The 12,639-nt window shown below is 40.3% G+C and overlaps 1 protein-coding gene across 2 annotated transcripts in view; it reads right to left on the bottom strand.

Annotated features, from left to right (window-relative positions):
* CELF2 (CUGBP Elav-like family member 2) overlaps positions 1 to 12,639 on the bottom strand; it is a 548,689-nt gene that overhangs the window by 17,135 nt on the left and 518,915 nt on the right. For both annotated transcript variants that reach the window (XM_030469342.1, XM_030469341.1), the window contains one exon: positions 3,185 to 3,304. In XM_030469342.1, the coding sequence (XP_030325202.1) occupies positions 3,185 to 3,304 (120 nt within the window). The remainder of the gene's footprint in view (positions 1 to 3,184; positions 3,305 to 12,639) is intronic.

Below are 12,639 nucleotides of genomic sequence, written 5' to 3'. Positions count from 1 at the left end.
GAAGGACAAGGCTATTGCTACTGCAGCACACGTGTCTGAACACACTTCCCTCTTGAGCAAAACAGATCTGCAGAAAACTCTCAACATCTTTTCTATTCTCCCTTTTTACATTTTTATGAAATCTGCAAGGTCCAACTGCACTTACACATCTCTGCCATCTCTTTATTATCTCCACTACTGCACCTCAGCAAGCTATTGAACTCTGGTCCCTTCCTCGCTTTGTGAAATAACCTTGTGGAGTCTCTCATCTATGGCCTTCTACTTTTTTGAGTTACTCTACATAATACAGAAGTGACAATGCTTGGCAAGTCCAAAGGTCTCTTAAAGTGCTTTCCAAGCACCTTCAAATCTGTCACAAATAGTTTTATCTCCATTTTACAAATGTAAATATGGGGGCAGAAAGGCTAAGTGACTGCCTTGCCTTCACACACAAACATTGTGCCATAGCAGTCCAGCGCCCTGAACCCATGGTCTGCTTTCTTAATTGCAAAGAATCTCTTAATTTCTCTGGATTAATTTTTCCTCACTACGCATAATTCCTTTTGTTAGTTAATTATTTAAACTTACGTGGCCGAAGGAGACAGTCTAATGTGTTGTCATTTAATTCTTTAGACGCTTAAAGGACAACCAAGGGAAGAGCGGGTGAATCCCCACAAATAGGTATAACTGTTGCCTGAAGCTTGGAGATAGTTAATCTTCCCATATGCTACTTTCTTTAATTTTAAGGCCTCCTTAAAGGCATCTTTCTAAAATGCTTCTCTCTACATTATCACTCTCCACAGCCCTGCTTCTTCTTCATGGACCTGGTCAGGATCCAGAAAACAGCAGAAAACAGGCAGAAGTTTCCTAGCGATCTTGAAAGACATTCTCTTTGCCATTCTCACATACAGAGCAAGACACCTCTTCAAACAGAAAAGCACCTCCTCCAACACCTGTGTGTACATCAATGCCTATGCCCAGTGTCACCTTCTGATTCATTTTTGGGTTAAGCTTTGGTGGGCTTGTGCTTTGGATCGCTCCTAATTCTCCACTGAGAAGCATGACACTCAATTCCAGCTTCTCTGCACAGTTACTTAAGGAACCTCCACAATCAAATTCTGTTTGAATGCTTTTACTGGAATGCTTGTGACCATGACATAATGTGAAACATCACTGAATGTGGGGTTTCCTGCAGGCAAACTGCTAGGCAGGATTGAGCATGAACTACTGGATCAGCCATGGTCACTGGGAAAAGCATCAACTCATCATCAAAACAGGCAGGGGAGGCTGTTATAATTTGAAAAATGTCTTGCTTTCATTAGCATCACAAGTACCTGAAACTGATCATCAGTTTGTCAGAAACAGTGCCACAACACTGTGTTGTGTTGTAGGGAATGCAGTTTCCCTTTTTAGGTCTCTCTCACATATGTATAAACAGACAGACATATCCACATACAATTTTATAAGTGCTATACACATACAGATATTCTAGGCACATACACTCTCTGTGTCCACAAAAACATCCATGAAGATTTGGGACTGAAGCCACTGTTGGTACAAGTCCATGGAAGTAATGGTGGCTTGAAACAAGTTGAAACTTGGCACTGGGTTGTGAATATGTCATTAATACTTCAAATGACACATGCAGGTAAGATTGCACACACAAGACCTCAAAATAGAGAAAATGGAAACTCTTTGCTTTTAGCCTAGCAAGAAGAGCTAAGAGGAGTGCAATGGAAGGGTTCCCACACAAAGTCAAGAGCACAGAGGTGACTCATTCTTGCTCAGTCTCAATAAAGGAAACATTATCTTGGAGTGCTCCAGTGCACCTGGGTTCTTGGTACTTGTGGGAGGGAAGGAGTGGGATGCCATACCCTGCTGTTAGTATTGTGACTTATAAACCAAGTAAAGTACAACTGTTTATCAAGAAAGACATTTAATTATCTCTTCCTTATGACAAGGTAGCTCTCCTGGTAAGAGAGCTTGTGAAAGGGGACAAGTTAAGTGTGCCATTTTCAGTGGCTTGCTTTAATGCTATTGTAATAGTAAGAAAGGAAATTAACATTGGCCATTTTGGGACCCAGCACTTACTTTTCTTAATTTGTTCTTGAGTAACATTTCCTATGATGTTGTTTGTGTGAGATATGTATGTCCTTGCCAGAAGCAAGACCTGTTTTATACAAGACCCCATGCAACCACTCAACACTGCTACATGGACATCCATTAGCCCCCTTCCTTCCCAACTCCCAACAATGACAACCAGAGATCACAGAACAAAAGGATTGGGTGAGCAGCCAAGTACAGTGACAAAAAGGACATCATGCAGAGCATCAGAGTGAGCAAGAGATACTGAGGAGGACATCCATTCCTGGGGGTACATTATGATGGGTCATGGACTGGCAATGACCAAGTAAATTCCTTGCATTGCAAAAGGAAATGCAAGGAGCAACAGCAGCTAAGAAAAAGGGAGGGGGAAAATGCAGCTGGACAAATATCTTCCATTGAAGGCAAAGGTGAAGTCATCATAGCAAAAACAATAATAATAATAATAATAATAATAATAATAATAATATCATTCTTCTTCAGGAAAATCTTGACCAAGGCTAAGAACAAGGAAGAATATTCTGGCATCTACTTAGCTGGAGATGCCAAAGTTTGTTTAAGATGTTATATGATAGATGTGCATGTTCTAGTATTACAGGTAACTGACTTGCCAATTAAAAGCCAAAGACTTCCCTGAGTTTTTAAAGTATGTTGCTCTCAAGTCAATTTATCAATTCCTAACAACATTTAAAACGAATGCTTTTGTGGAAAATATCTTTATTATCACTACATTTCTGAATGAGGTTTTGTACACTGGCTTGCTAAACCTGTTTTCAGACTCCTGAAATGAAAAAGGAGCCTCTCCCATAACCTGGATAACACAAATCCCTGGTAACAATTCTTTTACCTTCCATACACCCTGCAAGAAAAGGAGTCTTTGTGCAGGGACCCAAGGGACTTCACTTTGCAGGGCAAACTATGTGAAAGTAAAAGACTCCAGAACTGCATCTGTACCATGAATGGAACCAGATCAACTTGACCCCCTTATTTTGTATACAGATTAGAAATCATCACATCATTGCTTTACAATTGATAGTTTTTGTGTCATGATTCTTGGGGAAGGCTGTCCACCACAGCAATAAATACTCACTGTTTACGGTACCTGCTAGTGCATTAATATTATTCAGTCCAACAGTGGCTCCAGCCAATCCTTGGAGAGTACCCAGAGAAGTCAAAGAATTCATGGCCGCACCAGCTGTGGAATTAGCAGTTGACGCAGCCACTGAAATGAAAAAAACAAAACAAAACAACAAAGTGAGGAAAATTAAGGCCATATTTTGCTTATTTTAGCTGATCTCAAACCAGCCTACAATAATGCTGAGTCCAACAACAGGGCTACTTGCAAGAAAAAGAAGAAAGGAAAATGGGACCAGCAGACCAACCTTGCTCAAGATACTCCTAGTGTGGTTGTTCATGGAAAGTGTTCATAACCCTTGAAAGATTAGATAATAAAATACAGCATTATCCTATTATTTGCAAACTTAATACAGAAGCAGTATGTATGGGATCAGGCACTTTCTCAAATGTTTGTCAGTCAGTCTAACATCCCAGGCTGATCATCTAAGCAGGCTATTGAGATTTTGCCCAATTTTAAACTCTAGCATAAAAAAAAAAGGGAAAAAAAATTTCTCAGAGATATTTAAATTATATAATTATTAAATATTTAATTATTCTGAGTCAGGCCATTATGTCTCTGGCTCTAGGACACTTTATGAACATCATTTGAAGCCTTGAAGTTTACAAAAAGAAGAATGACCTGCCAAATACAAAATGTAACTACAATCCATTTTATTGCAGGCTTTTAGCCCAGCCTTTGTACATAATGAGTCCTGTGTATGCATCCCATAAATGATACTATATGCCTCCACAAAGGCTATGCTAGAGAGGAAGCTGAGGCTAAGATGGAGAAAAGGTCCTTCCTGCTACAATGCCAAGGAAATGATGAAGGTGGATGAGATGAAGCCATCCAAGCAGCAAGCTTAGGAAGAGAAAGAGACTCACAGCTGTCATAGGAAAGCAATGAAGCAACTTAGAAAGAGATATAATTTTAGGAGGGGTTGGATGAATTAGAAATGTGTATGTCTCTCACAGAAGGGCCTTGAAAAAACACTGTAGATTAAACACTTCACCTACAGATAGGTAAAGTTATACCAGATGAATCACAGTTATAAAAGCCATGGAAGCAATTAGGTTTTCAGCTTGTCTCCCAAGGCCTACTTTAGTGCATCAATCATAAAGGTTTTCTTTCTCTTCCTTTAAAAGTTGCATTACCTTCTGAAAAGTGAACACTGAAAGTCAGAATTTTGTTGATGACTTACTGTCATCATGTGTACACCTTGCTTTTTTTCTCCTATTCATTACCTAGATGTGAAATGGTTAAGATAACTTTTATCTGGATGCTCTTTTGAGCTGCCAAGCACCAGACAACTCAGTGAACCCTCAAGGATGTGAAGTCTCTACAGTTGGCAGGATCCACTAAGGAAAGTGGGAGGCAATTTTTTAATTCTGTGGATAAATCTTAAAGCTCTAACCTACACATAACCCACCTATCCAGCCTTAAGAACCACCAAAGACAAGGCTTCACAGTCATGAGGCCTCAAAATACTAAAGACTGGTGTTGGTGAAGAAAGACTTCCAGACTCCATGAGGCATTCCTCGGTCCAATTCCCTCACATCTGCAATGTTAACTTGAATAATTTTGCATGTTGCACATAGAAACAGCTTTCATTATTCAAGCTCTCCCCACAAAGCAATAAGAAGCCAATAATGTCTTTGATTAAAAAAAAAAGTAATTAAAAAAACAAATAAAAACCCACTTCTGTCAGATAATGTGGGCACCAACAGAGAAGGGAGGAAAAAATAAAAGGGAAGGAATGTCAGTGAATTCCCTCTGACCAACACTGCTCTGTGTTTCTGCTCATGTTCATTAGCAGAACATTTAAATGAAGTATATAAACCTCAAATCTGAACTATGTGATTGGTTTTGACTGGGCTGAATTCCATCCATTTCTGCTTCAGAGGATTATTACTGTTTTCTCCTGAGGATACACATATATTTAAGAAATGAGAGAAATGGGGGCTAGGAAGCTGCCTGAAAATTACATTAAAGCTCTTGGGGGCAAATAACTCCTGCGAATGAGAGCCATACACTTATGGATTGTCAACACATCTGTTGGAGAAGGCCAAAAGCCCTGATTAAATCCTTCCCTCTCGTGCAGTGTTTGTGTTTTGGTGGCTCTTGCCATACTCTCACTGCTCAAACACATGCACCAGGGATGGCCAGTCTCCAGCTAACATCTCTTTTCTTCTATGTGCATCAAGTTTCTCTGTTCCACCAGACAACCACAGAGGAGGTGCCTCAGATTCTCCCATTTGAAGTTGCAATGCAGATTATCTGGTTTGCCTAAATAATGACTTGGCATATAATCAATGTAAAATACTAGCTGAAGCACTGAAGCACCCCAGAAATCAGCATTTTGTTGTTGTGGCTGTTTCTTCTACTTAGCAGTGATCTGTCTCACAGATTGTTGGGACAATGCTTTTTCCTCTTGGGCTTATTATTTCCTTAAGGAGAAAGAAACTGAAGAAATGGTGTGGTTTCCATTATCTTATTCAACATGGAGTGAACAGAAATGAAGGGTGCTCCCTTTGTCCAGGCCATTGTAAAGGACAGATCCAGCACCTTGCTGGGTGAGTTTTCCTGAGAGACTCCACACTAGTTATATGCTTCTCTTGGATTGAGACCTGAACATGTGAAATGCAAATGAAGACAGTAATGAGCTAAAATACTACCAGAAAGGGGCTGTAAAAGGTCTGAGATACTGACAGAGGTGAAAAATTCTCACAAAATGCTGGATAAAACAAACTGATGAAGCAATGGTATTCCTTGTCCCCAAAAAACTTAAAAGGGAGTTGAAACAAAATATAAAAGTCCCACGAAACACATGGAGGCTGAGGCCAGCTGGAAATTTTTACTTCATGTGCTCCCAGATTACATTGAAATCTGTCTAAAGACAAAGCCTATGCTTCCCCTGTCCTTTGCCCTTTTCTACTTTCTTTCTGCTAAAAAATTGTAACATATATTGAACCAAAGGGAACAAAAAGAAAAATCACATGCCTTGTGGTAACAGTAGATGACTGCACTACTTTTGGGGAACCTGTATAACTCTCTCGTGTCAGCAAAGCTCTTGGGCTCCACAACTGCTCAGAGTAATGGCAAAGGAAGTATAATTCACTGTCAAATAGTGTTATTCTATATTTATGGCTTTTAGTTGTCCAGATGACAAAAACAGATTGGATACCTACTGAATTTGTAAATTGGTTTTTACCAGGTTCCCCTGCCACCAAATAAATTAGAAGGAAACATTTCACAACTCCCTCCATCCTCCACACCAAAACATTGCTGTTCTGAATCGAATCACTTCATAGTGCTGCTTAATAAACAGTAGGCATCTGTCTCCAGGCACTTAGACAGCTTGATGTACAGAGCTGTAGTGCCACTAGGAATTGCTCTCTCTGTGCTACCAGTGCAACAGCATTTGGTACAACAGTGAGGAAAATCAAAACACACAAAAAAGTGCAAATGACTTGGGTTTCTGGTGTCACTCTGTACAGAATATCATCTATCCGCATTTGGTCTATTATTTTTTATACTGGGAATTTTATTCTCATGTCCTTTAAACCTGTATATGTCAGGGAATAAATACATTTCTGGGGCTCTATTAAGTGAGTTAGCTCATACTGAGGCTGGAGCGATTCAGCAGACTGGAGCTCTAACCTGATGAGTGCTGGCTGGATATACAAAAGTTGGTGAAGAACAGAGCTGCTTCTTACCAGCTGCACTGATCATTCCCTCACAATGTTAAGCCCTGTATAAACATCAGAACATGATAGATAAGATTTTGTCTACTCAAAGGAACTTTTTCCTCTCTAACATCAATCATTGGAATAAGCCGATGGCTTTCTCAGAGGCTGTTGCTCAATCAGAGACTATTGGCAGGAGTTACTGGGTTGAATCCTTTGGCTGCTGTTGCAAGGTTTCAGACAAAACATTCATGATATTTCTCACTGACCTAAAAAAATCTCTTAATATGTGAAAATAATACCACAACATTTTATAAGGAGGTCAGGACTTGTCCTCTAATCTATAGAAAAATCTCTTTCCTGCAGGTATGCTGTGTACTGGTCACCTGTTGCTGTTTCCATCCAGGCCACATAGAGAAACTTTACAGAACACTTTAGCATCTCCAGCCATAAGGGATGAAAAGGTTATAAAATGTTCATTTTAATATTAGAGGTCCAACCATTTCTTCTTCATTTACCCCTCTATTCCCACATTTCTGTCTCACAGCCTTCTCCTTTTTTTTTTTTTCCATAATCAACTCCACTTTAATAAGTAAACAGAAACCTTCAAATAATACAAATAATGTAATTAAGAAGCTGTGAAATAGAGAAAGACATGGCTGCAGCCTTCCCCCAACACACCCCGGATCACCCCTAGCCCCTGTCATTTGATCTTACTGTGCTTCCTCCATTTAATTGCTGAGATTTTAGCTACCAATCAGTCTCATTATGAATAATGGGTCTTGGCCTTTTGTTAACATGTTAACAGAACTTGCTTTGATATGGAGAACATTTTCACCAGAGTGGGTGCTCTACTCAGTATAGACATTTGTGTTTAACTAGCAGTGTTGCATTCATAGAGACTTTAAGGCTGGAAGAAGGCTTTTTCAACTATTCTCAACACATTTATTTCTGCCTGTAAAAAGGCTGTAACACTTTTTAGGTCAGATTTTTTTTAATAAAAATCAAAACTAGCAATGAGCCACTTCTATTTTCATTTAAATAACATTTCAAAACAGCTCCTAAAACCTATGCCAGCCTAGAAAAACAACTGGTATTAGCACAGAAACTTTTGGCCAGCTGATGTCCACTAAGCTACGATGATTTATATCACTTGGATTTACATCAGCTGGTAAACTAGATTCAGGATAACAAGGTCTAGGAAAGGCAGTGATGTGTAAACACTTTTTTGGCTTTGCTGTGCACATTGTGGATGGGATCAATTTCCCTACCTTTGGCAGCCTCATTGTTAGTTTAAGCTAGTCTAGTCAAAAGTGTTCTTTCAGAGTGTCTCTGAGCCTGAAAGACCTGCAACTCAAACAACCTGACTTTAGATTTCTGTCTCACTATGGGCTGCACACTGAGATAGAACTGAACTGCACTCTGGTAATGCCCCTCCTTCCACTGATGGAGATGGTTAACCCAAAGCAGACATAGGACACAGAGGGAGGAAATGGGCTGTGGGATGGATTCTGCCCTTCCTGTTGGCCATGAGTTGTTACAAGGAAGTGATCTGAAAGCAGGGGATCTGCCTTCACCTTGCCCACAGAACCCATGCTAAACCATGAAAATTCAGGAGTTTGAATGTAAGCACTTCAACCAAACCTTGGATTCAAAGAACTGCAGGATGCTGGGCAATTCTGAGTTAATCTGCAATGTGCACTCTTCTGCAAAGCACACCTTGTCAGAGCAAGAAACCAGGCAGCAGGGACTCACTGTTAGGATTTAGGTCATACAATTAGGATGTCCTTGTGCAAGATGAACTGAACTTCTCTATGCTATTGGTGCCTCTCTCAGTTTTGCCTCAAACTTCTTGTGCTGACCTGGATAAAGCACTCATGCTTTTTTGCTGCAAAACAGGGCTAATTATGCTTCTTTCCAGTTGCTGGTTTGTCTCTTAGAAAGCTGTATTTTAGAGGCACAGGCACATTTCTGTCATACCTATTTACTTCCCATACCAAAGATCAAGGAGTGCCCTTGATAAGGCCTCTAGGTGTACTGAAATAAAACCACAGACCTGTATCTCTGTAATACAGCCTTGGGCAAATCCCACCCCTCTCATGTCTCAGGGCCAATTTATAACATGAATCCTCTTCCCCAACAGAGGAGATCAAATGGAGGTTCCAGGGAGGCTGCCAGAGCACTTGGTGATGAAACAAAGTACCAGATAAACAGTCCTCACTGTTGCTCTGAATAAAATGAACTATTCAAAACATCCAAGTGCCACTATGATTTAGAAGACAGATGGTTTGCAGTGTGTAGTTGACCCCAAACTTTGCTTAATTTTTTGGTTAATGTCTAAGTAATAAAGAATCCAAATGACTTCTCAGCAGTCATATACCACAAAAAAAAAAAGGAGACTCTTGGAAACACCATACTATATAAGCTAACTTGGTGCTATTGCATGGGTGGTGATGCAAAGGCTCCATTCCTCTTCTCCTATTCCCTTCTTCCTCTTCCAACACTGGCATGCTGTCTGGAAATGATACACAGTCACACTGCAGATCCAGGACTAAGGTATTAAGAATATCAAAGAGGCATCTCAAAGACTTTAAGTGAATTTTCTTTTTGGAAACTATTTTGGGTTTTAGGCAGGACTAAAGGAGAGTACAAAGAAAAGCAAGGGCAGCTTCAGCTCTTTGCCTGTGTGTAGGGTTGCTGTAGATCTTCACCCACCCCATCCATGTGAGGAGATATTTCTGGAGCAGAACCAGCTTTCTGGTGCTGCAGGGCTTAAGGGCAACTCCAAGACCAACTTAAGTAGTCTGGGGCTTTCTACAGGGAGATAAACAACAGTAACTGTGTCAGCCCTGCTGACAGCTTTCCTTCAGGCAGCTCTTCATTACCCTGCACAATTGACTGACACTACCTAATGCACAGCACAACAGGAAGCTCAACTTTTACTCTGGTATCACTACCTTGCTTCTCTCTGTTCTGGTCACACTCTGCTTAGTCAGGTATAGAGAATGTGCATATGCTCAAGAACAAACCATACCTCTCCACTGTTAAACCACAACTTGGTTCTTGTTGTTTTACTTAATGAAGAGTTTAAATAACTGTGTTCAAAGTACTTATTTTGCTCTGGTTAAGACAATATAGTAGTGCACCAGGGAACAGTATTAGCCAGAAATTTAAGGTTTAGTATCTCTACAACTTTAAGCATGAGAAGTTGCAGAGAAAACATGTTCTCTTTTGGGACAGACTCCTGTCAAATCTATATTGGTGGTTGTCTGAGTCCAGAATCCTCTTTGTTTGTACTGCATTTGGGTGTATTTCTGATTTTTTGATGCTTTCTTGAGCTCACTGACTCCAAGGGCTCCAAGATAAAATAGATCTGACTTAATCTGCTCCTGAGTCATTCAGAGGGACACAGAGTTGGCCAACAGGAACCTCATGAAATTTAACAAGAACAGATGCAAGGTCCTGCACATGGGAAGAAATAATCCCTGTTAGTAACACAGAGTGGAGATGGATGGGCTGGGGTGAAGCCCTGCTGAAAAGGATGTGGAAGGGTCCTGGTGGGAGGTGACCATGAGCCAGCATCATGCCCTACCAGCAAAGAAAACCAACAGCATCCCAGGCTGTTGGAGCAGAAGAGCCAGGATAGCCAGGTGATTTTTCTTCTTTACACATCAGTTGTTAGATCACATGTAAATACTACATCCAGATGTGGGCTCCTCATTGCAACAAATACATTGATCAACTGCACAGAGTTGAGTGGAAGGCCTGTGAGATTGTCATGGGCTGGAGCACTCACCCTGTAACAAGCTGGACTTGTTCAGTCTGGAAAAGATGTAGCTTCAGGTGTACCTGAAGCAGCCTCCAAACACTTTTGAGGAGGTCATCGGCAAGACAGAGCAGAAGTGCATACTGGAAAGATGAGAGGTTAATTGAAGCAAGAGAGGTTCAGTCCAGATACAAGTAAAAAAAATCAGTACTGTATTGTCAAACACTGGAATGGATGACCCAGATTTCCCAGTTGTTCTCCCTAGAAGTTTTCAAGACCTGAGTGGAACAAGCTGAGATAAGGAGAAACCTTATCTCACCTTACACCTGACTCTGGAAGTGGTTGGACTACAGACCTCTTGAAAGCCCCTCCAACCTTGATTAGCCTATGAACCTATGAAAAGTAGAACAGTGAAGAGCAAAAGTAGAAAAAGTCTTGTAACACTGAGACAGAATGAAAGAAAGCTGAAGAATAAAGATGTGTTGGCAGAAAACTGAACAGGAGATCTGGCTTCTGTTCTTGGGTCTGTATAGAGGAACAGGGGTTGATACCAAATACACTACTGTGCTTCTGATTCTAGTCTGTCACAACTGTGTATAAGATTTCCAGGGCTAGATCTAACAAAAGGAAGTCCTGACATTGTGTGATTCCTTGAGATTTTAGATCCCTCTTAGTTTCCTTCAGGTTTAGCAACAAGAAAATGAACATAAAATTGTAGGGGAATGGAAAGAAAGATATGAAGAAATTATGCAAAAGGAGTAAATGCAGTAAGGAAAAAAAAAATTTCAACTCTTCTGCCACATCCTCAGTCAGTGACACAGAGAAACTTACATGAGTTGAGGACAAATGGAAACGAAATATTAAACCCAAAGTAGAAATGCCTAATTTGTAGCAAGCTGAATATAAAACTTTTGTTTACTACCCAAAATCTCTTATGTAAACAGAATATTCCTTTGTCCCTTTGCAAGTACAAAAGGGATAATAAAGCTGAGAGACAACACTGGGTTTAAGGATAATCAGATTAAAGCTTCATTCTGTGCTTTTTTCCTGATCATTAGCTGCAAACCCCACCAATGTTAGGAACAATGTCTTGGAAACTATCTAAACAATATGAACACCTGAGTGAAATAATAAAGATATTAGCCAAAGTTTAGCTGTGCTGGACAAAAGCTATGCAATGCTTCCAACTTTGGTGTGATCTACATTATCTTATTTTGGTTGTGATACTCTCTCAAAAAAGAAAGGCACCCAGCTGCAGAAGTTGGGGAATCTGGGTAATCTGGAGCAATGACCTGGTGTTATGTGGCACTCTGGCCAGATTTGATCTTACATCTTTAAGACTGATCAATTAAAATCTGTTCTCTGTACACTGCACTAACAACAACTGGTTGTTAAAGAAATGGAGGCCCCAAGCATTTCTGAACTCATGAATTAAATGTCTCTTATGGAAAACAGAAGCAATTCAAGTACAGTAATGATCGAGCTTATGAAATGAGAAGTAGAAACATGGGTGTGGGGGGAAGAGGTAAGTCAATCACACCACCCACGTGACATTGCTCTCAGGAATTTGCAGTTGCATTTCTGTCTGAAGTGAGCACATTCTACGGGCTCTGACTGCATAAGGAACATTTTAAAGGGGAAGAATAATTAAGCGATGACAGAGGCATCATCATTATTAGATAATCACAACCCAGGGGCATTAACAAACGTTGAGTGTCTCTAATCCCATGGGGTCTAATTATTCTGTGATAATAACCACACCTCCAAGTTTTAATTTATTCTTGTGGAGAATCTGGAGGGGGTGGGGGGTGGGGGGGGCATTTTAATATTTTTTATGAAAGAAGATGCAGTTGGCCTTTCAAAAGGGCTCATCAGTATTCTAATCTAACTAGCACATGTGATTGGCATTAAACTGTTTGCACTTCACAGTTATCTCCAGTCAATCCCAGTATTCATCCTTGCACAAACCAGAGGTCTCCCAGTTGCTA

This window comes from Calypte anna, chromosome 1 (genome assembly GCF_003957555.1).
Source record: "Calypte anna isolate BGI_N300 chromosome 1, bCalAnn1_v1.p, whole genome shotgun sequence".
NCBI classification, from domain to species: domain Eukaryota; kingdom Metazoa; phylum Chordata; class Aves; order Apodiformes; family Trochilidae; genus Calypte; species Calypte anna.
This window is presented reverse-complemented; position numbering and strand designations above follow the sequence as displayed.